The 27,114-nt window shown below is 41.6% G+C and overlaps 1 protein-coding gene across 1 annotated transcript in view; it reads right to left on the bottom strand.

The window, feature by feature from the left end:
* Positions 1–27,114, bottom strand: part of LOC126457809 (lysosomal acid glucosylceramidase-like) — a 141,854-nt gene that overhangs the window by 30,941 nt on the left and 83,799 nt on the right. The window contains exons 5-6 of the mRNA XM_050094422.1: positions 18,876–19,036; positions 3,512–3,749 (exon numbers count right to left, since the gene is read on the bottom strand). Coding sequence (XP_049950379.1) covers positions 3,512–3,749; positions 18,876–19,036 — 399 coding nt within the window. The remainder of the gene's footprint in view (positions 1–3,511; positions 3,750–18,875; positions 19,037–27,114) is intronic.

Below are 27,114 nucleotides of genomic sequence, written 5' to 3'. Positions count from 1 at the left end.
CTAGAAATGGAGTTAGGGTAATACCTAGCAGACCTCAGACCATGGAGAAACTGTGCATGGCAGGTCATTAGTTTAAAATTGATTATGGTATACTACATGAAATGGAACAAACTTCTTGCTATATCATTTGTGGATGTTAAGAAGCCATATGACTGCCTCCTTACACCTTCAGCACCAAAAATTTTAATGAATCTAGAAATCCTTCCAAACTAATTAAATTAATAGGACTTATTCTAACCAACGCCAAATCGAAGGTCAACTTTAGAGGAGCAGTTGTTGAACATTCCTTATAAAAACAGGCTTACGACAGCGTGACTGTCTATCACCATTATTGTTCAGCTCTGTCGTGCAATACATAATGAGAAAATGGTACAAGGATAACACAAAGAAAATAAGAATTGGAAGTGCTAAAAGCAATACAAGTTTGAACTGCTTGGGACTTGCAGATGATCTTACTCTCCTAGACAGCAATGTTCAAGAAACCAGGCAACAGGTTAAACCACTACAAGAAATAGCACAAAAAACTGGCCTTAGAATATCATTTGAAAAAAACAGAGATTATGCTAACTAACCCAGCATTTGTAAACAAAATTACAACAGGAGAACAAAAAATCAAAATATTTAGGTGAAACTGTAACTTACAATCCAAACGAGAAAACGTCATGGCAAAACAGAACAAAGAAGATGAACAAAGCAAATTACAATACCAAAAACACATACAACAAAAACTTCTATCCATAGATGCAAAATTAAAACATTATAAAACAGTTACACAACCAGATATAGCTTACACAGCCGAAACCATCTTCAAAACAACTAACACAGAAGAAATTGACAAAGTACTAAATATAGAAAGAAGAATAATTAGGACATGCATAAATAAACAATATCAAGAAAAAAGGCACTGGAGAATAGCTTAAAATGAAACGATGTACAAATAAATAGAACCAGTAATGAGGACGATAAGGAGGAAGAGTATCTCATTCCTTGCATGTCTGATGGGAACACTAGGAAACAAAATTAGAAGAGGAATAATAGAAAAATTGTGAAATAGTAAGAGCAACATTAAATGGATCACAGAAATTAAGGAAGATAGAAGAGAACTCCCAATTACAGTAGACGACTTAAAAACCAAACCAGATGAAAAAAAAAATACTGCAAGAAACACAAAGCAGGCTACAAACTAAGATCAATAGAAGGGCTACAGGAAGAGTGATCTCAGACGAAGAAAGAAAGAAAATATCCGGAAGGATGAAGAAGTATTAAGCAGACAGGAGAGCAAAACACCCTTCATATAATAATAAATTATGACAATCCCTGTATAGCTACTGAACTATTGAATTTCTTATTGAATTATTATTGAGCCGTATTGTATTATAGAATAACAACAACCTTTGTAAACCTTTATATAATTGACAAGAGTGGTCCAATGAAGGCCACAAAATAAAAACGTAATAAATAACAGAGAAAAAGAAGAAGTCTGTAATGATTTTCTTGTGTATATGTGATATGTGAGTAGTGCTTTTTTTTCTTTTATGAGTGTAAGGAATACAGAGGAGGAGAGAGCGTGAGCTTCAATATATTATTTATTTTAAACGCAACGCAATCTAGGTATTGATGTAAACGGTTAAACTTACAGTCACTGAAAAGTTCTACTACTTTTGTAAATATGTTGACCAATCTCCATCACACCAAGATATTGTGCGAATGTTCCAAGAAATACACAGTTGAATGCGACTCTCTGCATATGAATCAGGACTAGCAGCTCTGGGAGAAGTGCTGGGATGAAGAATGCCTTAACTAAATTCTGAAACTTATCCCATTATAAAACTGTACTAGCAGCGTGGCATAATACCCACGGAGTTAGGAACTGTAGTAAGGATATCTTGGTGGATTAAAAACTCGAGGCAGCCGTCGGTAAGAGGTAAGTTAGTTTGATAGGTAATTTTTTTTCCAACAAACAGTATACATTATGAAGCAAGACCACCACTGGTGTGAATTTCTAATCTTTCATATGAAGTTTTACTTTTAAATTTCAACCGCAAAACTACTCCTGCACCGATATACACTATTGCCCATTAAAATTGCTACACCACGAAGATGACGTGCTACAGACGCGAAATTGAACCGACAGGAAGAAGATGCTGTGATATGCAAATGATTAGCTTTTCAGATCATTCACATAAGGTTAGTGCCAGTGGCGACACCTACAACGTGTTGACATGAGGAAAGTTTCCAACCGGTTTCTCAAACACAAACAGCAGTTGACCTGCGTTGCCTGGTGAAACGTGGTTGTGATGCACGTGTAAGGAGGAGAAATGCGTACCATCACGTTTCCGACTTTGATAAAGGCCGGGTTTGTAGCCTATCGCGATTGCGGTTTATCGTATCGCGACGTTGCTGCTCGCGTTGGTCGAGATCCAATGACTGTTAGCAGAATATGGAGTCGGTATGTTCGGGAGGGTAATACGGAACGCCGTGCTGGATCCCAACAGCCTCGCATCACTAGCAGTCGAGATGGCAGGCATCTCATCCGTATGGCTGTAACGGATCGTGCAGCAACGTCTCGATCCCTGAGTCAACAGATGCGTACGTTTGCAAGACAACAACCATCTGCACGAGCAGTTCGACGACGTTTGCAGCAGCATGGAACATCAGCTCGGAGACCATGGCTGCGGTTGCACTTGACGCTGCATCACAGACAGGAGCGCCTGCAATGGTGTACTCAACGACGAACCTGGGTGTACGAATGGCAAACCGTCATTTTTTCGGATGAACGCACGTTCTGTTTACAGCATCATGATCGTCACATCCGTGTTTGGCGACGTCGCGGTGAACGCACATTGTAAGCGTGTATTCTTCATCGCCATACTGGCGTATCACCCGGCGTGCTGGTATGGGGTGCCATTGGTTACACGTCTCGGACACCTCTTTTTCGCATTGACGGCACTTTGAACAGTTGACGTTACATTCAGATGTTTCAGGTCCTGTGCGGGCATTTCTGGATACAGAAAATGTTCGACTGCTGCCCTTGCGAGCACATTCTCCAGATCTCTCACCAATTGAAAACGTCCGGTCAATATTGGCTGAGCAGCTGGCTCGTCACAATACGCCAGGCACATACTCTTGATGAACTGTGGTATTGTGTTGAAGCTGCATGGGCAGCTGTACATGTACACCCCATCCAAGCTCTGTTTGACTCAATGGCCAGGCGTATCAAGGCCGTTATTACGGCCAGAGGTGGTTGTTCTAGGTACTGATTTCTCAGAATCTATGCACCCAAATTGTGTGAAAATGTAATGACATGTCAGTTCTAGAATAATATATTTGTCGAATGAATGCCCGTTTATCATCTGCATTTCGTCTTGGTATAGCAATTTTAATGGCCAATAGTGTATGTTGCTTTTAGGCCTGTGTGACCTGCGTTATATCCGACACCATTACTGCCGCCATTCGAAGAATGGCAACTAGAAGTACTGACGTGGGCGACAGAGAGAAGCACGAGACTCACCTCTTCGGACCAGTACAAGTAGTCGCGTAAGTCCTCCCCGATGATGATGTCTGTGTCGGCCAGAGAGGAGTCGCTCCGCAGCGTGGGACCCAGGAAGTCTTCGAGGAAGCGGCGCAGCCACTGTGCACTCCATCCCATGTTGTTGACGCCGTAGTTGGCGACGGATCCGGACGAGGGCTCGTTCTGCAGCGACACGGCCCACATGTCCACGCCGAGCTGCGCGTACTCCTTCAGGAACCTGCCGGCGACAAGTGGTCATTACAATGGTTATCGTCTCCCAGGCATAATCTGTCAGCCTTTTCATTGACTCTCTGATCAGGTCGTGCAATCCTCGTCATAAACCTGGCTCACTCGGAAGGACATCTGCTGTCGTGTCCAGAGCAGTCGTACTTAGTTCGCTGATGCGTTCTCGAGAGGAGCAACAAGTCAGGCGCTCAGCAAAATGGTTCGAATGGCTGTGAGCACTATGGGACTTAACATCTGAGGTCACATTCCCCTAGAACTTAAACCTAACTAACCTAAGGACATCACACACATCCATGCCCGAGGCAGGACTCGAATCTGCGACCGTAGCGGTCGCACCGTTCCAGGCTTAAGCGCCTAGAACCGCTCGGCCACAGCGGACGGCCGGGCGCTCAGCCAACCCCACTTCGAGAACAAGGCCATTCAGCTGTCTCGAAAGCAGAGAGTGACACCACGTGCTTTGGACGAACAGCATGCGCAGTACGGGGAGATGCAGTTAAATAGGACTATTTATTAAACTTCCTGGCAGATTAAAACTGTGTGCCGGACCGAGACTCGAACTCGGGACCTTTGCCTTTCACGGACAAATGCTATACCCGTGCCTCTACCTGGGGCGTGAGTCGTGCTTGGGTAGCTCAGTACAGTTCCGTTTCAGGCGCGCTCGCGAGTGGCCGCTGTTAACTGTTGCGCTGCACTTCAGTGTTTACATCGCTGTACTTGTGCTTCGCCGAGTGACGTCCGTCCGTTAATCTCCGTGTTCGTTCCTGTTCCTTGTGATCTGATCGCTCTTTCTGGTCTTGCTGCTGTTACTTGGAATTTCGGTTGTTTAACCGAAATTGCTTCGCTGGATTAACCATGGCTACAAACCTCAGGAAGAATACTCTGGTATTTGCTTTTGACAAGGAATCCCGTCCTGTTCAGCCGACATTCCTGGAAATAGATGACTGGATTACACAGGTAATTGGTCTAAATTCTGAAACCGTCCATACTTGGCAACTGGATCAGGAAAAATACTGTATTTTTGTCAAGTTAATCAGTGCTTCGACTGATGATAAAGTATTACGAAAGTGGGGCTATGAAGCAGATTTTGTGCATAGAAATGGTTATAAAAGTACGGTTTCTATCTATAGAGCGGACATTCATTACAAAACCGTTCGTGTCTTGAATCTTCCCATTGAAATTGAAAATGATAAGATTAAGGAAGCTCTTTCAAACTACAGAGACGTTAAATCAATTGCAAATAAAAGATGGTCGTCTCGCTTTAAACTGCAGTGTTTGAACGGGGTCCGCTGTGTAGAGATGGACGTTAAGACGAATATTCCGTCTCACATAACTGTTTGTGGGTATAAGGCACAAAACATTTATACATGTCAGGAAGCTACATGTCATATATGTAAGGAAACCGGCCACTTCAGACAGGAATGTCCACGGCGAACTGTTGTTCTTAAAAGTAATTTGATACAGCGTCAGAAGCTTACCTTAAATGATCTGTCACCAAAGAATAGCCCGGAACAAGTGGTTGAGGGTGTTAATGCAGCGGGCCAAGCTGATGTCTCCCTTCACGATAACAGTCAATTTCCCCCGTTAACATCAAAAGGAAACCCTGTTGCCACTATTCGTGAAACTGAAACGTAACCGAAAAAACGACCTCTGGAGATAACTGATAGTTGTTCAGAGGACGAGCTGTCTTGTCCCACTCCCTCACTTCGCAAGCAAAAACAGTGCGATGAGGAGGCAGAGGAACCTGAAGGCAAAATGCGAATGGAAACTAATGAACAGAAAAATAATACACATACGGTACCAGAAAATGAAGGGGGTGTAAGCAGCATTAATTTGCAAGAAACAACAGGTGCAGTAGCCGATTGCAAAGATCAGAATCTATTTGTTAATTAACAAATTCAGGGAGAGGTTGCAAAATTGCAGTCTCCATTTGTTTCCCTCGATCAGGAAGTGAGTGAAATTAATAAAGAATGAGGAAGTGGTGGTCAAACTGAAATCACGGTCAACACCTCAGGGCAGGCGCCGGCAACCGAAATTGCGAAAGCGTCTGCTGCTGCTCCAGATAAGCCGCGAAGTACAATACCGACGCAACCAAATGAGAACGTAGCTCGTAACCAAGGGGAGGGAAAATCCGGTAGGGGCGATCCGAGCCCAAAGAATTTTCAGTCCGAAACGGTCGTACACGGATCACTGGAGGAAAAATCAGAAAGTTTACCAGGAAATCAGTCTGCTTGCGGTACAAGAGAAAACATCAGAAGTAGAAAAAAACGGGACAGTAACTAATAAACTGATTTAAGTGTTATTCCATGTTCAGCCTTCCGAGAAAACTGTTACAGCTTAACTGAACCCTGAACCACAGGAAACTAAATTAGTTCATCAAAACAACTACATACAGCACAATGACGCAATCTAATTCTGTCACCACTATAAACATAAATAAAATCACGACTGGTTTGAAATTATCGGCCCTTATGGAAATTTTTGTACGAATCCGCGATTGATATTGCCGTGTTACAAGAACTTCTAATTTCGGATTTGGTAATTCCCGGTCTTGTCAGTTACATAAATGTGTCTCCAGAAACAAGTGTTGGAGCAGCTATTTTGCTGAGGGAAGGGATTACAGTAAGAGAAGTGGAACGACTGGAATCCGGAAGGGGAATAGGACTAAATATCTATGATGTGACTATCATCAACTTGTAAGCCCCTTCAGGAAGTTCTCATCGAGTTGACAGGGCACGTTTCTTCAAAGATGGCCTGATATACTTGTTAAGGAAATCGCCAAGACAGTTATTACTTGGAGGTGATTTTAATTGTGTTTTAAATCGAAAAGATCAGTTACCTAATTTTAATTTCTCAAGTGAACTAAAACAACTAGTTACTGGTTTAGAATTAAAGGATATATGGGAAATCAAATATCCCTCCACTGTTGAGTTCACTTATGTCACGGCAACATCACGTAGCAGGATTGATAGACTATACACTTCTAAAAATCTTAAAACTTCCGTGACTAAAGTAGATGTAGCTTGCATAAATCTAACAAGACAGCCGGTTCGCCGATTCAAGAATCGGTGGAATTTGAACACTTCCTTGTTAGTAAATAATGATTTAGAAGATCTGATTAAAGAAACATGGTAAATATGCCCGCGAGCCCGTAGTAGATATGCCACTGCTATTGACTAGTGGGTTAAAATGGCAAAGCCAAAGTTGAGGAAAGTTCTTATTCAATACAGTGCCCAGAGCGCAAGGGAAATGAAATGCACTATAGAGTATTACTATTCCGTTTTAAGATATCTATACGATCATGTCTCAGCAGGTTCCTCAATTCGGATAGCAGACATCAAAAAAGTCAAAGCCAAGTTACTTAATATCAAGAGAAGTGAAATGGAAGGGTTGAAAACAAAATCGAAGGCAAATTCGGTGTCAGAAGACGAAACTACTTCCCTATATCATTTAGTGAAGCATACGAAAAACAGGAGAAGGACTTTTATTGATGAAATTCGAACATAACACGGTACGATTCTCAGAACCCAGCACGATATCATAGACGAGATTTATCGCTATTATTGCGAGCTATAATCTGTACATCAAAGTAGTGATTCTTCCTTGGAAGAATTCCTTGACATCCTAGCCCCACAGCTGACAGAAGATGACAACGAAAATTTTCTCGAGGTTGCCAGTAAAGAAGACGTGTATGAGACTCTGTGCGCCTCACCACCAAAAAAATCCCCAGGACCGGATGGTCTGCCAGCAGAGTTTTACATCCATTACTGGCCATTAGTAGGTGCGAAAATCACGGACATTATAAATGAGGTTATTCAGGGTAAAATGATTCCGGCTGAGTTTAAGGAGAGTAAAATTGTTCTGGTGCCAAAAAATAATGGAAACAAAGATTTAAATAGTTTTCGTCCAGTTTCACTGTTGAATTATGATTATAAATTAATAGCTAGAATAATAAACAAGAGAATTTCATGCCTTACAGATAAAATTATTAGTCAACATCAGAACTATGTGCAAGGCAAAACCATTTTTCAAAATCTAGCGGAATTCAGGGATATCATTGCAATAACTTCTGTAACAAACATAAAGTGTGCTATTTTTGTTTTTGGATTTTTATAAAGCGTTCGATGTAGTAAATCATGAATATCTTCTACAGACATTGAAGAAAATAGGTTTCAACGATAGAGTCATACAGTTGATTAAGAACATAGCAACTGGAATAAATGCTAAAATAGCGGTGAATTGTCAACAATCCAGGCCGATGCAAATACAACGAGGTGTTCGTCAAGTAGGTCCTCTGACCATGTCGCTCTTCGCCATTTCGCTGGAACCTTTCCTCCGACATGTCCATGCTAGATTAAAAGGCTTAATACTATCAGCAAATAAAACAGTTATAAGAGCCTATGCTGACGATATGGGGGTCATTACAAGGAATAATGACGAGGTAACCACGCTAGCAATAGTGATTGATTCGTACTGTAGAGCATCTGGAGCCTATGCAAACGAAAAAAAAGTAAGATGTTAAATCTCAGAGGTTTTGATAATATCAACGTCGAGTGGGCAAAATTAGTCCGACAACATAAAACACTTGGGATCACCCTGACAGCATGCCCTATGAAAATGACGGCTTTAAATTGGAAAGTTGCAGCAGATAAAGTGCAAGGAGCCATTGTAGAGAATTTAACTCGATATATGAACCAAGTTCAAAGAACACAGTATATCAACTCATGCATCCTTGCTAAGGCTTATTATACTGCCCAGCTGTTTCCAATACGAGAATGCTAGCGAGGAGAATAATGTCCAAAATCACCAACTTTTTGTGGAGAGGTGAAGTGTTCAGAGTACCTGCTAAAGTAGCCACTTTAGATCCTAAAAATGGTGGACTAGGATTAACTGATATAACGGATAAAGCCTCTGTTCTTTTTATCAAAAGGCAAGTTAATTTAATAAGAGAGTCGCGAGAAAGCGTAACCAGCCAACTTTTCGAGATCATTAAACCTCCAAGCGTTCTTCCCCCGTTTGCGTGCAGAATATCAACAGTCGCTTACAGCACGTGAGGTTTTTCTATGTTGAGTTTAGTGATGTCAGTGTCAAACTCAGGCAGTGCCGACACTTAACATCGACAGCCATAATGCGGGAACGAAAGAAAAGCGAAGGAAGAAACAAAATAGAACGACAGTTTCCAAACATTGAGTGGACTGAGATTTGGAAAAACATTAGTTCTAATGTGCTCACGTCTAATATAAAAACGTCATGGTACAAGACAGTTAACAACATAGTTAGCACCAATGAAAGACTGAACGCAATCGGACCCTGTGAAACGAATTTATGTCAACAATGCCATCTAGTTGACACAGTAATTCATAGATATACTTTCAGTGGGCACATGAATAGATGGAAGTGGATACGGGAGCAAATAGCTCTGATTAGAAGAACATCCCCTGAGTATATATCGCTGTCATTGATACACAGGCCTGAAGCACGCTATTTCCCAGAAGCAAAAAATAACGCTGTATACTGGTTGCTGCGAAATTTTGTTAACTACGTCCTTAACAAATTAGGATCCGATAGCGTCATAGAGTTCAAGGTACACATGCTGTGTGAGTTCCACAAAATTAGAAGGTATTCGAATCACAAGAAAAAGTTCGGTAATATGTTAAAAATTGTATTTGAAAGAATGGGCATTGGTTAATATAAAAAAGAAGACTGTGTTGACAGTGATGTATTGTAGTTGCCTTAAGGATACTATTTAAGATTTTACAGCATATTTATGATGTGTGCTTTTTCTATTTCAGAGAGTAGTTTTTGAAATTTATAAGCTAATGTACAGAACTTATGTGACAAAGAGAGTGTGTGTCTAATAGTGTCAAAACACAAAACATTAAAGGTGCATTATTGGCTTATACTAGAAATTTGGAAATAGACAGTTTTTTATAGAAATGTCCTTATCAATTGGTTAAAACCATAAGATTCTATCTGATAGATGTAATATTCAATGGCTGGCACATTGCCCTGTTCATTCTTGCACTGTGATGTGTAAGTCAGTTTCGCAGTGAAAGACTGATTATATAGATCTGATCACTTCAGATACTTAAGATTCAATTAATGTCCAGAAATTGTAGTTGGAAGACTAGTCAACTTTATTATATATCTCCTTTCCGCCATTCTCAAGTATTTCAGAAATTGTCTAATATGATTATTAAATTGTTTTATATTTACAATCATCCCACCAACTTGCTGATACCCATTATAAAGCATTAATTATGCTTCTGTAAAGATTGGAGCTCATGTAATTCAAACTGCAGATTTTACTTCTTCAGGCTGAAGTTTGAATGTCTTTAAAAAAAATTTTCTTGATGTTTAACTTAATTCTTTCCGGTAATTTAGTCAGTAACACAATCTTCTGTTGTCTTTCCTTAACGCCAGCGTAACTGAAATGATCAAACCGTTTGTTTAAATAACTTCATGTATGTATAACTTAGTATGTATTTGGAATGTGTAACATTGTTTTTTTTAAATAAACGTTTTTATTAAAAAAGAGTAGGTAGAGCACTTGCCCGCGAAAGGCAAAGTTCCCGAGTTCGAGTCTCGGTCCGGCACACAGTTTTAATCTGCCAGGAAGTTTCATATCAGCGCACAGTCCGCTGTAGAGTGAAAATCTCATTCAGGACTGTTTATTGGTTATACGTAAATCGTATGCTAAATCATTTTTTTATTCTGTAATTCACAGTACTGCACAGGATTACACTATCCTCAGCAATTGAGTATTACTGTTTAGACTATTGAACAGGTGTCGTTTACCCGTATGTTCGAGTAATTAAGACGAGTTCACATTTTCATACACCCAACCGATGAAGACACGCATACGAAGTGGATATCTGCAATCAAGAGGGACAATTTCGTTCCTAGCATTGTACGGTAAGTAAATTTATTTTTAAGTAGTTATCGATGGTCTCGTGTATGGCACTGGAAGTTCGATTTGTGGTAAAAGTCAAAGCAGTGAGAGAGATGCATATTTTTCTTATTATCAAAGGACCGTCATCCACATTGTTTGGAAATGCATGCAGCGTACTACAAAATTTTGTCTATAATAACAGTTCCCATAAACAAACTGTAGCTCGTAAAAACAAATGTAGCCTGTAAACATTCTAATTCCCTGCCGCACCTCTCCATGTCAATGCCAGTCATCTTGACTGTACGCCGGGAAAGCTTTAAACATCACATCTTGACTGTGTTGCGGACAATGCATTTTTGATAGAACCCTATGACACTCGCCAGTAGGACTATGGGAATACATGGTGTGGACGAGTAGCAACATTTTGCTTAACAACTGCTGAAAAATGCAGAATGACTAGGTGCAGAAATAGTAAAGAACAGGTAACGATAAAAAACTGAAAACTGTTTCGGAAGGCTATATTTCAAACAGAGAAATTGAAAAAAATGGGCATAATTTTAGTTGCTTGATTATTTTGTCCCCTACAAGAAGTTCGTTCATGTCACATGGTCAGGATCTTGCTTCAGTGATTTGAGGAGCACGATGGTGAACCCACGTTGATGTCTTGGTCAGCCTGATCTCAACCTGACTGAAGATATCTGGGACAGTATTGGGCGTCAGCCCTACATCCACAAACCAACCGTCATCGGCAGTTTACGGGAACTGTGTGACCTTTATGTAGAAATATGGTGCCAGCTGCCTCCAAAAATCTAGCAGCTATTTTCGAATCCATGCCACTCAAATCGCTGCTGTATTGCGTTCTAAATGTGGAACAACTCACTATTCAGGTAATGATCGTAACGTTTTGGCTCATGAGTGTGAGTTGAATTGCAGTGCAAATAGTCCACATCAAAACTATTTTGTAAAAATGAACGGTATTACACATAATATTTTGCATATTTTTACTAACCCACTGATCTCTATTTTGTCATTTATCTACGGTACATTTAATTATGCAACTAAATCTCATGTATTGCCATACTGTTGTAGTTGGTGGACATTGGTTGTTTAATTTTCAGAATATTATTTAAAAACAGAGGTTGTAAATTTTGTATATTTGTTTACTCCGTCAATGTTACATAAATGTTGTGGTGGCGAAATGAAATGAGTGCACATAAAACTTCAGTACAATCGTCTTGTTCTTCTTCCTCATCTTTTTCCATTCCTGTATTGGGTCGGCATTGTTATGCGGGTTTTGACAGTGTCAGTGGCAGCTGGTATCCTTCCCGACGCCACTGCTCGCACTGTGTCGGAATGTTTGCGTTGTGTGTATCTGAGGCGGGAAATGGGTACTAGCCTGGTGTTCACGTAATTGGATGTGGAACACCACCTAAAAACCACACATAGCCCGTTGTCGTTAATCCGCGAGGCAGATTCGATCTGGGGCTTTCCAGCGGCCCAGAAGTCAGTTAATGCGCTCAGCTATCCACTCGGGTGAAAGCTCTGTATAATGACGCTGTCTGTTTTACGTCTGATGCACTATATTTTGAAAAATAAATGCTTGCGGCTAGTCTTAATAGGAAATAATTTTATTCTCAGGAACTTACTTCATATCAGATGAATCATCGTGGCGAACTTTCGTGCTTATTTATCATTCGCCAAAGCAGTGTTAGTTCATCAACTCCGCCTCAGTGTGAGTTACCACTGAGTGCGTATCCTAAAGTGCATGACGTCATGCCTGAGCCGAAAGGCCTCGGCGTTGGCTCACCCCTGCTGGTCAGTGTCCAGCTGACCACAGCCGTCCCCCTTCTCCTGCCTGCTCTGATGATGATTGTCCCTTTGTGTGTCTGGGGTTTGATATTACTGCTTGTCAGATTATCATGTGAGTACAAAGCTACATAAACTACTAGGTCTATGTAACACAACCAAACTGCATTTTAAAAATAGCGCAAGCGACACCTTACAAAAGTTATATACAGTCACAGCTAAAATATAATCCAAAAAGGAAGCAGGAAGATAGACGGCCAAAGGAAAGATCGGTGGATCAAAATACCTTAGAGAGTAACAAACGAAAAACTGTTTATTTCCCGATGATTATGACGCTGATGGTGGTGGAAGTTACTAGAATTCGGTTTTTACTGCATTTAAAATCACTGTTTAAATAAAAACTGAACTTTGCACATGAAAAATGCCCGCCGTTCGGCTCCGAACGACTCACGCATTTGAGATATATGTAAAGCTGCGTGCTCACTAGCAACTAACAACTGACGACAAACTGAACTCGTCCCACCACAGGGCGTTCCTCTATACGCCGCCATGTCTCTACATGCAAAATACTAAGAGTGCATTATCTCAGATGTTGAAAATACGCCGCGCGGGATTAGCCGAGCGGTCTGGGGCGCTGCAGTCACAGACTGTGCGGCTGGTCCCGGCGGAGATTCGAGTCCTCCCTCGGGCATGGGTGTGTGTGTTTGTCCTTAGGATAATTTAGGTTAAGTAGTGTATAAGCTTAGGGACTGATGACCTTAGCAGTTAAGTCCCATAAGATTTCACACACATTTGAACTTTTTTTTTGTTGAAAATACCGCTACAATTGCAAAGTTCTTTTATTATCACACACCTTCAGTGTTGTACTGAAACAGCAAGAGACGGGAGATAATTTTTACAACCAGCAATACACATAAAAACAAAAAAATTCATAAAAATTTTAAAATTATTCCAAAACGGCCGGTCGGTCTAGGTGCTGCGAAACCTATGCCAATGCGAAAGTGACACCAGACATTACCACGGACGACTGCCTGGGTGGATAGATATACTAAGAATACCAGGGCGATTACACTTTGTGCTGTGACCCCCGAGCGCCGTGGTGGACGTGTGTGCTGCCTACGAGGGCGGAGCATGCATAATAAAAGAACTTTACAACTGCAGCGGTATTTTCAATATCTGATATAATGCTCAGTTGCGGATGTTCCTCCAACAGGTTTGTTTGTAGGGCATTAGTTGTTATTAGGTGATATTTTTGCTAACTGTAATACATAATCGGTATAACATGAACAATAACGAAAATTTGTAATAGACATTATGCCATATGTGACCTAGCTTCGTACTCTCGACAACTCAAAAACACAAAGTATTCTGTGTGGAAGAAAGTGCTGGGTCGTCTGTTTTATCTGTCTCCCGTTCTGTGTTCACTGAAAGCTAAAAGAATGATAGTAGAGCCTACGTTCCACTAGAAATCTCTGCTAGGCAACTTCAGGAGCATTGCATTCATTTATCTACCTACAGGACGCAATTTTTTTTCAGCGTGGATCAAACGTCGCGATGTCATTGTTCTCTCAAATGGACACAAATTAGGTCCAAGAGATGCTGAACATTGGTATAGAGTAAAGAGGAGCACTTTTTCATGCGGAAGAAGAAATGTTGAAGTTCAACTTCACATAGACAACGTATTGTTAGACACATACCGCAAGCTCTAATTGGACGAGGATGATAGCATGAACTCGTTCGTAGACTTGTAAGCGTCCAAATCAATTATAAATTCGCGTGCTTGGCAATTTCCTAAATTTGCTGGTAGAGTGGTGCGTACAAAGCAACTTGGCCTCAATCTGTGCAGTTGGCGCGGTAGGGGAGTGGCCTACGCTAGAGATGGGGGCTCAGTTGTAAACAACCACCGGACAGTAGGGGATCTGCAGTTCTAAAGCTTATGCTCAGACACATATCTCGCATGACCTGTATGCTGTCCGCGACCCTAAGTGAGCAGACAGCGATCCGGCTTGTCATGCTGGGGGGCCCGTGTTCGATTCCCGACTGGGTTGGAGATTTTCTCCGCTCAGGGACTGGGTCTTTGTGTCGTCCTCATCATCATCATTTCATCCTCATCGAAGAGCCAGTCGTCGAAGTGGCGTCACCTCAAAAGACTTGCACCAGGCAATCAGATGTACCCGCTGGGAGGCTCTCGCCCCATGACATTTCATTTCACCTGTAAGCTAAAGGTACTGAGTCAGCAAACGATCTTACTAACAGGTTATGCCATTATGACCAGTAATTCGACAAATATAGACGTTCAAAGACAGTAGATCCTCGCTAACTTAAGGGAAAGAAATAGTCACGTAAAGCAAAAGAAATCCAACCAAAGGCCGATGGAAGGAAATTTCATAAAACAAAAAACTAGTAAAAATGTAGCATAGCGGACACTGTCACTGACAGCTTGACTGAAAATGAATAACGAAGAGCTTGTCTGACGTGGAAGCCAGACTGCCAGCCCCTGAGAACCAGTTCGTCTATACTACCTAAAGATAAGATATTCTTTTCCTTGTTCTGTATTTTTACGAAGTAGTGAAGCCTTGGGAAGTACTTGTAACTATGAATTACTCTCTTCATTGAGCGAGTGGAATAGCTAGTTGTTCGTACAGCCTTCTCAAGCACAGTTTCAATGACTTTTTACTTCCTCATTTTCCTCTTCAGACAGAATTTTCGTTGCATTGCATATAAGCACATAAACCTGATTGCAAAGAACTACCCTGAACCTATGGTGTTTGCAGTCTGTGGTCCCACACTGTGTAGTACAACACTCAAAGTGTGCAGGTCTGCAGCCGACAGTCATTTGAGGTGGCCGCCCCTTCAGAGCAAAGATAAAGAAAGGCACTGACTGCTGTTCCTTGTGTGCTTGTGTAGTTAAAGTTTCATTATTCCGTTACTTTTATCTTCACTTGTTTCATACAATTCTAGTACGGGCGCTAAAGGCCTTGTTGTCGCGCACCCACACCACCACACCCTCATCACCATCGTCGTCATCATCATCATAATTGCTTACCCCACGAAACACTGCGGAGAATCTGGATTACAACTCACATGAGTGCGCAGTCCGATATGGCCATGTCGCGCTCCATAGTCGATGAAATACCGGACAATTGTTTCTTTTCCATTAGAATTTTGCCGCCTCCTTTCGAGTCGAGTGACAATGCAAGTGTACGTTAGCGATATTACCGACGGAAGTTATTGTAGGCCAGCAATTCCTTACGGAAACGGTTAACACACAATTCGGCATGAAGAATGCTTAATAATCACAGGTTTTGCATGAATAATAGTAATATGTCCTGTACACAGACAGTGAACAATGAGAGCTATCCAAGGTATTAAGAAACGGAAAGAAACTGGAGGTGGTGCTGCTTCAACAAAATTACCAAAACTTGTGAGTAAAGTATCACAAAAAGGAACTTGCGAAATCCTTTACAGGGTCTATGAGGAGGAAATTTATTGTAAGAAAATTGTATGTTAGTATAAGCATTCTTCTCTCTAGAAATGGAGACAGACCAGGCATTAAAAAGCTCAGAGCTATCATCCTCGACTCTTAAGATGTACAAGCTGTTCAGTGTACAAGATATTCACTAAATTGTCACCAAAAGCACGGAGAAAGGAGAAATCAGTATAAATTACTGCTTGGTCTAGGACCTGTGGATCCTCAGAAAGTTTTTGACTCATTTTCAGTAAAATGCCTACATTCACATAATACATGTAGAAAGTGAGTTTATTTTCATGTGATTCATCGTTTCGGAATAAAATCTAATTTTAGTCAACTTATGAAATACATTTCTTTGCTCTACTGTGCTGTAGTTTCTCACATCTACGCGATCTACCCATCTCATCTTCGGAATTATTCTAGAGCACCATATTTCAAAAGTTTTAGTCCCTCCTTGTCTGAACTGCTAATCGTTCACGTCTTACCTCCATACAATGCTAGACTCCAGATAAGTACCTTCAGAAAAGTTTTCCTAACACTTAAATTTATATTCGATGTTAAACAAATTTCTCTTCTTCATATACACTCTTCTTGCCATTGCCAGTCTACATTTTATACCGTCTCTATTTTGGCCGTCACCATTTATTTTACAACCCGAAAAGCAAAACTCATCAACAACTTTTAGTGTCTCATTTCCTAATCTAATTCCCTCAGCACCGCCTGATTTAATTCGACTACATTCCATTATTTCTGTTTCTCTTTAATCGATATTCATCTTCTATACTCCTTTCAAGACACGGTGTGTTCTGTCGAACTGGTCTTCCAAGTCCTTTGCTACTCATTCAGAAGTACAGTGTCATCAACAAACATCAAAGTTTTTATTTCTTCTCCTTAAACTTTAATTTATGTTCCAAATTTTTCTTTTTGTTTCCTTTATGGCTTGGTCAATGTAGAGATTGAATAACATTGAGGATAGACGACAATCCTGTATAATTCCCATCTCAACCACTGCTTCGCTTTCATGCTCTTAGACTCTTATAAATGCCGTCTGATTTCTGTACAAGTTGTATGTAACGTTTCGCTGCCTGTATTTTACACATAGTTGTCGAATTATTGGTCGTACTGACAACTGATTAATGCTCATGCTAACTGTAACTTGCAAGGTATGCGAGGCACAGGCGTCGAAAGGCAACTGCATCTCCGCTACAGCTTGGTTTTCGTTCGTAACGGAGCCCCATCACTAACACTGCCCTATCCTTGGATGCACCTTCTGTGGAGCTCCAGCGAAGTTACTCTGCATGCACTCCACCCCAGCTCACTGCACACCGCAAGCCATGAACACTACCATGGACGCAGGAATAGCACCATTGGATCTTGGAACATCTGACCAATGGGTACACGTGGGTACACACCACTGTCAGGGTACGAGTACATGACGTGATGCATCACACTTTGAAATATGGCACCAAGCAGGTGGCTTTTAGAGGTGTGCTCATGCTGGCGATATTTACATGCGATGAAGTGAGGGCCCCTTCAGATGTCCGCCATCGTATCTCGCCAGTGAACCAAATCAAACCCCACTGTCCAGTCTTGGGCATCCGTTAGCTTGTCTGCAGCTCTCCTCAGGTCACTCATACCTTCAGGAAACCAATACATCAAAACGGTTCTCCACAACTGTGTTACGATTGTTGAGGAACATATATTTGAGTCCGTCACGAAGGCGATAGTGTGCGTTACATATTACCAGGTTGGCAACGGTAATTTAATTGTCCATCTGTGTCTACTGGATCGCCACCACATACCATCATACTCGGCCTCCACATCGGACATCGGTAGTAGTCGCTACTCCCCATTTCTCAATGTAGTTATTTGCAACTGTATCGGTAGACCACCTACGGCAAATTCTGGCCGTAGAGACAGGTGAACTGTTGGTAAACTTCAGTGTTCCAGACATACTACCCCTTCTTCTCGAAATCCTGTGTCATCACATCCTCGTTGGCACTGTGCCCTTCCGCCTACCAGCGTACTGCTGGCCTCCACGGGCTTCCTACACCTCATCGGCCTGTTAGCAATACGGCGGAAGTACGCGCATTACACGGGATTTTAAGTTTTATTTCACTGGTTTTATACAGTTGGTGTCTACCGGATCTTATAATATATCCTACTTCGTGTCATCCAGCCTGGCTCATTCGGCAGCCATGCTTTGTATACCTTTTGGATGCACTCAATTTTGCCGGGCGCGGTGCCTGATCGGTTCTAGGCGCTTCAGTCCGGAACCACGCAACTGCTACGGTCGCAGGTTCGAATCCTGCCTCGGGCATGGATTTGTGTGATGTCCTTAGGTTAATTAGGTTTAAGTAGTTCTAAGTTATAGGGGACTGATGACCCCAGATGTTAAGTCCCATAGGGCTCAGAGACATTTGAACCATTTTTGCACTCAATTTTCTTACGACAGCCCACAATTGTGGTTTGACTTTTAATGAGGATAACTTCCCAAAAGGTGGGACTCTATAATTTTCCATCTGCATTAGGGAAATATAGCCACTGTGAACCTGAAGCTTGCTCTATACTGACGTGAAACCGGTAGTTGCGAATGAAGAACCTTCAAACAGCTATGCGGCTTTTGGAAATTCTTGACTTTTCCACTTTTGTCATTTTTATGATAATTTGAATGGTTATTGAGTGTTGTTATTGTTATTCACCGGCCATACATTTACCATAACAACAATGAGTGACACGCGTAGACGTTGCGAATAAGTCTTCTTAAACTCAAATGTTAACAGCACACGTGATGTTCTATACGTCATAAGCTGCGTACATCGCACAGGTAAAAGTCAGGAGGTGAAAACATCCTTATGACTCGACAGTTTAAGCAGGGTACATCCACATTTTGATTGCTACGGAATTACAGCGACGCAACGTGCACTCCACTGCATCCTGGTAAATCTTACTTGGCGAAGTAGTCTGCCCAGGTCTGGTAGTATTTGGACTGTAGCCAACTGACGCCGTTCGTTCCGTTGTAGACTTTCATCCATCTGGGTGCCGACCAGGGCAACGCGTGTACCTTCAATCCGTTGCCCGCTAGCCTCTGAGCCGCCAGTATCAGTGGAATCTGCAATCAGAGATAACTGCTGTAGTACTGTGTCTGACAGTTTGTTTCAGCCAAAATGCAAACTGTAAATGGCGTACCTGTCATTTTTAACACGCTGGGTATTCCAACACTGACAACGCAGAACACCTGCTCATTTGTAAGCTTCGCGGTTCAGAATACGACAACAGCAACAACAGCATACACTCAATGAGAACAACATAGAAATAAACTTACATACTTTGTGGAGACAGATATTGGTTAAATACCTTGCTATACTATCCAACACGTTTCTTCCGCACCCTTTAGCATTTCTTACAAGCCAGTGCTAAGCATTTGTTTTTCGTTATTACCATTATTATTAGTGCTAAGTTGGCCTGGCCAGAAATATTTACCTGCTTCTATTGTACGTGATTTGCGTCTCATCCACAAAATGATGATTAAATTCGACAGTAAACTTCATCTTATGCATTTCTGGAAGCGCTGTGAGCACAGAAACTGGCTGGTAGGCACACTGTTAAGTACTTGTGACAATAAGTACTGTGAACGACAGCAGCGAATCGGTTCCTCGTTGTCTGCTATGGGGTTAATTGATTCTCTCACAGTTCTTGGTCGATTTTTTAATAAGAATAAAGTAAATTTGTCTGTGACGTCTTAATCAGAAAACAAATTAATTCTTGCCATATACAGTTGATGTTCCTGAGACGCATACAGTGTGCGGGTGACTCAGGATCGAATCATGGCGCCAGTAAAAATTATACTCATTGCTTCGGCCAACATCATTATCGTAAATTTATTTTAGGTTGAGTGTAGATACATCCAATCGATAATACTGTTTCCCAGTCACAGTTGGTTAAGTTTATCGAATAAAATTTACTGTTCATAACTCATACAATTATTCATAGCTTGTGATAAGCTACTACATAATTATATGCACTAAAATCAGCTAAAACCGCAATTACAGTAATTAGCAAACAAACTCCATGAAAATATTAACAGAATCTTCCGTCGGTTCTTGGTAGAACAACATTATAATAATAAATGAAAAGCACCAGTTTGCTTTTGTTCTACAATATTACACTCCTGGAAATTGAAATAAGAACACCGTGAATTCATTGTCCCAGGAAGGGGAAACTTTATTGACACATTCCTGGGGTCAGATACATCACATGATCACACTGACAGAACCACAGGCACATAGACACAGGCAACAGAGCATGCACAATGTCGGCACTAGTACAGTGTATATCCACCTTTCGCAGCAATGCAGGCTGCTATTCTCCCATGGAGACGATCGTAGAGATGCTGGATGTAGTCCTGTGGAACGGCTTGCCATGCCATTTCCACCTGGCGCCTCAGTTGGACCAGCGTTCGTGCTGGACGTGCAGACCGCGTGAGACGACGCTTCATCCAGTCCCAAACATGCTCAATGGGGGACAGATCCGGAGATCTTGCTGGCCAGGGTAGTTGACTTACACCTTCTAGAGCACGTTGGGTGGCACGGGATACATGCGGACGTGCATTGTCCTGTTGGAACAGCAAGTTCCCTTGCCGGTCTAGGAATGGTAGAACGATGGGTTCGATGACGGTTTGGATGTACCGTGCACTATTCAGTGTCCCCTCGACGATCACCAGTGGTGTACGGCCAGTGTAGGAGATCGCTCCCCACACCATGATGCCGGGTGTTGGCCCTGTGTGCCTCGGTCGTATGCAGTCCTGATTGTGGCGCTCACCTGCACGGCGCCAAACACGCATACGACCATCATTGGCGCCAAGGCAGAAGCGACTCTCATCGCTGAAGACGACACATCTCCATTCGTCCCTCCATTCACGCCTGTTGCGACACCACTGGAGGCGGGCTGCACGATGTTGGGGCGTGAGCGGAAGACGACCTAACGGTGTGCGGGACCGTAGCCCAGCTTCATGGAGACGGTTGCGAATGGTCCTCGCCGATACCCCAGGAGCAACAGTGTCCCTAATTTGCTGGGAAGTGGCGGTGCGGTCCCCTACGGCACTGCGTAGGATCCTACGGTCTTGGCGTGCATCCGTGCGTCGCTGCGGTCCGGTCCCAGGTCGACGGGCACGTGCACCTTCCGCCGACCACTGGCGACAACATCGATGTACTGTGGAGACCTCAAGCCCCACGTGTTGAGCAATTCGGCTGTACGTCCACCCGGCCTCCCGCATGCCCACTATACACCCTCGCTCAAAGTCCGTCAACTGCACATTCGGTTCACGTCCACGCTGTCGCGGCATGCTACCAGTGTTAAAGACTGCGATGGAGCTCCGTATGCCACGGCAAACTGGCTGACACTGACGGCGGCGGTGCACAAATGTTGCGCAGCTAGAGCCATTCGACGGCCAACATCGCGGTTCCTGGTGTGTCCGCTGTGCCGTGCGTGTGATCATTGCTTGTACAGCCCTCTCGCAGTGTCCGGAGAAAGTATGGTGGGTCTGACACACCGGTGTCAATGTGTTCTTTTTTCCGTTTCCAGGAGTGTATTTTTATTGCTAATCGGTTTTCGGCTTACAAGGCCATCTTCAGGCATTTACTGAGTATTATCACCAAAGAAGTTTAATGTTAGCAGACAACATTGGAAGAGACGTGACACATCTAGAGTGAAGTAGAAACATACAGTGAGTAACATCTCATAACATTGCATAAACAAGATATTCCTATTCGTCCAGTTGTATCATCATTCACTGCTCCATCTTACAAACTAGCCAGTAAACTTTATGTCCTAATTAAGAGCAAGACTAAATTTAAACCAAAGCATGGTATTCCAAACTCTGTGGACCTAGTAAACAAGTTAAAAGGTATATCTGTCTCACACAGTGATAAATTAGTATCCTTTGATGTCAGCAGTTTGTTTTCTAACATACCAGTAGTAGAATGTATTGACATTCTGACAGAGCTGATGCACAAGTCTAATGTCAATCCTGTGGAATTGAATGACTTGACACTGGCCACACAGACCTGCCTTGCACAGAACTATTTCCAGTTCCAAGGCACTCTTTATAAACAATTAGATGGCTTAGCTATGGGTTCCCCTCTTAGTCCACTGTTGGCTGAAATATTTATGGACCATTTTGAACAAAATTTTCTAAAAACAGAACCTTTGAGTGCAAACATCAAATACTGTGTAAGGAGGCTGTTTATGTTTTCTCTATGTAAGTAGGCTGTTTATGTTTTCTCTATGTAAGTAGGCTGTTTAGGTTTTTTATTGGTAACGCCACCTCTGTATGACAATCACTGGCTGTGCTGTGGGCAGTCTGTGTCTGCTTTGCATTGTTGTAATACTCGCCATTGTAGTGTTAGGCAGCTGGCTGTGAACAGCGCGTAGCGTTGCGCAGTTGGAGGTGAGCCGCCAGCAGTGGTGGATGTGAGGAGAGAGATGGCGGAGGTTTGTAATTTGTCATGAACTGATATATATATTATGACTTGTGATGATATTAAGGTAAATACAATGTTTGCTCTCTATTAATATCTTTCATTTGCTAACTACCCCTATCAGTAGTTAGTGCCTTCAGTAGTTTCAATCTTTTATTTAGCTGGCAGTAGTGGCGCTCGCTGTATTGCAGTAGCTTGAGCAGCGAAGATTTTTGTGAGGTAAGTGATTTATGAAAGGTATAGTTTAATGTTTGTCAGGGCCATTCTTTAGTAGGGAATTTTGAAAGTCAGATTGCGTTGCGCTAAAAATATTGTGTGTCAGGTTAAGCACAGTCTCGTGCATAATTGTTCAAAGGGGACGTTTCATATGGCGACCCTGCCAGGATACCTCACTGGAATCTTCTGATTTTTTCTTGTAGTTTGTGTATTTAGTGTAGCTTTTGTTTATTGCTAGCGCATAATTGTAGAGAGAATCTCCTTTGTAGTTGTAGTTTTTCATTGTTGTAGAGTAAAACAGTTGTGGCATGCATGTAGATTTGCACCAAGTATTTCGCAGCTGCAATTAACTAGACATTATTTCCATTGCTATGTCATTTTATTTTGATCTTCAAATTGTGTTTTTCTGTGTTGTCGTGTGAAATACTGTGACAATAATGGCGTGTGAAAAACGTAACACTAGGCTCCAAACTAAACTGAGAAATAATAGTGATGACGAGCGTAGCTTATCAGCGCCGCCGAGTAATGAATTAACTGATGTTCAAAGTAGTAATTTGATAATTGTGCATAGGGAAATGGAGCGGGCGGCAAACAATGGCGTGGACAGTGAAACAATTAGTGAAGAGGGAAGCATTATCGATCGATCGGTCGGCAACAGCTCGCCTCAGGAATCCGAAATGACAGGACACAATTTCGCAAATACTGTAGATTTAGGTTTTGGGTCATCACCGTTTTCTCAAATAAGTCAAGACACATTTTCTGCTTGTCAAAATGTGAATGTTGTCGGTGCAAATGCACTGCCGAAAAGCGTAGAGAAACAGATTCCAGACACTAATACATTATTATTACAATTAATACAACAAATGGGACAGACACAGCAAAAGCTTCAAAAGTTAGACACAGTGGAACAAAATCTTAAAAAGTTAGACACAATGGAACAACACCAGAGACAAACACAGCAACAGTTAGACACAGTGGAACAAAATCTCAAAAAGTTAGACACAATGGAACAAAATCTTCAAAAGTTAGACACTACACTTGAACAAACACGTGAAGATTTAACCACTGAGTTACATAACATTGAATCGAAATGTCAAAAAGTCTGTAATGACGTAAAAACTCAAATTTGTGAGCATTTTCAACCTATTTTTTCGCGGCATGAAAATGCATTACAGAATCACGAAGCAGCCATAAAAGAACTGCAAGCCATTGTTCATGAAAATCATGAGACCTTGTGGGCTAAAATTGACTCAGTTGCATCTACCGATTCGGTTACGCAACTTGCAAAAACTCAGGAAAACTTAAAGGACACAGTAGATACTCTGAAACTTGGTTCAGAAAAACACACTGAGGAAATGTGTTCACTATCGGAGAAAGTAGCCGAACTTTCGGATCAGGTCACTAACTTATCTACAAAGGTAGATGATGATCTGAATGACACAAGACCTGTAGCCTTCACTGACACTGAAGAGTGCGAACAAATTAGGAAATTCAAACAAAATCAGAATCAGATTAATACGCAACACCAAAGAGAAATCCGGGAAGTACAAGATCAGCTGACACAGTTAATACAAGAATTACGTATTTCAGAGGATACTCGTGCCCCAACTTGGGAAGAGGGACTTAGAAACACGGAAAAGCCGCAAAATAATAACACAGGGCATTTCGGAAGTTATGAAAGAAATTGGCAATGTGCACCGAATTTTGAGATGGAACGGCCGACACGACCTAACAATGACCGATATGCGACTCGCCGACATGATGATTTTGACTATAAGCTGTTCATTACTACACGTAAATTCAAAACGTTTAAGAATTCTGCCAACGACATTCATCCACAAGCGTGGCTCCATCAATTCTCTCATTGTTTCCCTCCCAACTGGTCATTGGAGCACAGGTTAGAATTTATGTGTGGCTACTTGGAGAATGAACCAGCTGTAAGAATGCGATCGGTAATTCACGATTGCCACAGTGAAGGAGAATTTTACCATGCGTTCCTCTCAGCATATTGGTCTCAAGCCACACAAGACCGGGTAAAACATGGTATCATAATGATGAAACATTTCGAACAATCTGAATTCTCCAGTCTTGTGAAATATTTTGAAGACATGTTGCACAAGAATCAGTACCTGTCAAACCCATACAGCCCCTCAGAACTCATCCGCATTTGCTTAATCAAATTACCTGAACATTTACGACATATTATTTTGGCAGGACGTTGCAAAGACGACATTGAAGCTTTTCAGGGACTGTTACAAGAATTGGAAATTGACACTGACAATCGCGGAATGCGGAAACAGGAACACAACAATTACAGGTCACATCCGTCGCAATTCCGCGATGAAAGAAGTAATAACTGGACACGACAAGGCTATTCTCACAACACAAATCGTGACCAAAATAGACACCACCCGTATGACAAGCGTTGGCAGAGTAGTAATAATTACAGGGAAAGATCACCTCTCCGTGGTAATGACTATCACAGAGACAATAAGAGAAACAGACAATATGGGAACCAAAATAAATACTATCAAGGGAGACAGAATAACTTTAGACGCAACGGACCAGCGCGCAGTTACGATTCAGGGAGAAATTCTCCACCATGTGACCGACAAGAAAGAAACTATGGAATCTACCGACATGACGACAGACGATATGATCGTAACGACAGACCTGAATTGCATCAGAACTGGCGGGATTCAAACAGAGCAGGGCCCTCTCGTCACGGTGAATTTGTAGAAGTTAGGTCTCCAAATCCCAATAACGGCGCGCGCCAACAAAGAGACAGACAATGACTCGCACAGCAGGCAGCCGCGTGCGCCGGCTGGCTCAGAGAAAAATAACATTGACGCTAACCTTGATCAAGATTCCAGTATTCTTTACGGACGAATACCGCATGATAATTGCATTCAAGTTGAAATTCTGCGTACTAGGAAGAGTAAAGGTTTACACCACATTTCACATGTAAAACCGTTTATTGAAAGATAATCTGCTTTTTAACTTTGTCTTTGCCATAAAACTTTTCACTTCACATTTCTAGTATGCTTTGTCAGACTTAAGAAACTGTTAACATGTAACAATGTTTGAGGTGAAATATCCAGTCAAGAACCAAGAGAACTTATTTAAACAGAAATTACGAATGCATTGTTATAATGAACAGACGACACAGTGTTGTTAATTGCACATTCTTGCTTGTTTGTTGCACGATTACGTAACGACTATAAGGCTCACATACTTAGAACATTTACCAGTACTGCTAATGAGATTTTAATGCAACATTTTGGTTTACTTGAAAATACATTCCGAATTTAAAGTGCTTTCTGAGAGATACCAGATGACACAGAGGTTAGTTTATGTGACAGCTACACGATTTTATCACGACGCTACTAATGAGTGACAATTTACAATGTTGCTTTTGCAGTGTTTCTGTTTCATATCTGCACAGTTTTTCTGAATTCTTCTGGAAAGTAAAACAGGTTTTAGTAGTAACTTTTGTGGTATAGCAACAATGAGACACCCTTTTTCGTGGCACAACAATACGTTACTGTACAGTACTTTCCTCATCACGGCAATAAGCATAATAACTACGACATCTATACGCAAAGCATTTCACTTTTGTTTATCATGTGGTAAGTACATTGACTTCTGCAGAACTTAGCTTTCGGAGGACGATAACTACGACACTTCCACAGAGATTATGTTACGACAAGATGCACAGTTTAGCGCTACAGTACACGCATTTGAGTGATTAATCTTATACTTAAAACACTTATTTTTAAAGATTTTTTTAATTACAAAGAAAGTTTTCCGTGATACATTTCATTCCATTGCTGTAATTTGTAACACCTGAGGGTATAATTACATTAATCCTCAGGGGGGTACACGCTTACTTTGTGTACCATGTGTGTGGCAACCACAAGGAACCCTAGCTAATATGGTATTTGCTTATACAACTTTACACATCGGTACCATATTTCTCTAACACACAAATTACACAGCTATCTGATCATTTAACTGAGAGATAAACATTTTTTTACTACATCAGTGACAGATGTTTACGTAATTACACAGCTGGATAACTTCACACTTATGAAACTGTATTTTGTCTGTGCATTGTAAACTGTTCATATTTTTTTGGAACCATTGTGATACTATGAGAGCTTTGAATGATGTATTTGGTAAAGGGATTATGATTTTTAAAGTACGTTTGAGGCAGATGACACTTTTGACATGAGCAGAGAATTTTTTAATTATTGGAGGAAGCTACGACGATTTTGAGATTTGACTGAGGTGTTATGATGTTATTTTTACGACGACGATGTGTATTATGCTGCTGAGGTATGTTTATGATTAATAGGCTGAGGCTACATGAGTTATTTGATTATGCTTCATATTTATAATGACGAAATATTGACGAGTGTCGATGGATACGTATATGTGTAATAAGGTAAGGAGTAATGAATAGTGGGTAGGGACTCTTGACTTGTGAAACAGG

This window comes from Schistocerca serialis, chromosome 2, assembly GCF_023864345.2.
Source record: "Schistocerca serialis cubense isolate TAMUIC-IGC-003099 chromosome 2, iqSchSeri2.2, whole genome shotgun sequence".
Lineage (NCBI taxonomy): Eukaryota > Metazoa > Arthropoda > Insecta > Orthoptera > Acrididae > Schistocerca > Schistocerca serialis.
The sequence above is the reverse complement of the archived record's forward strand: the minus strand, read 5'-3'. Positions and strand labels throughout refer to the sequence as shown.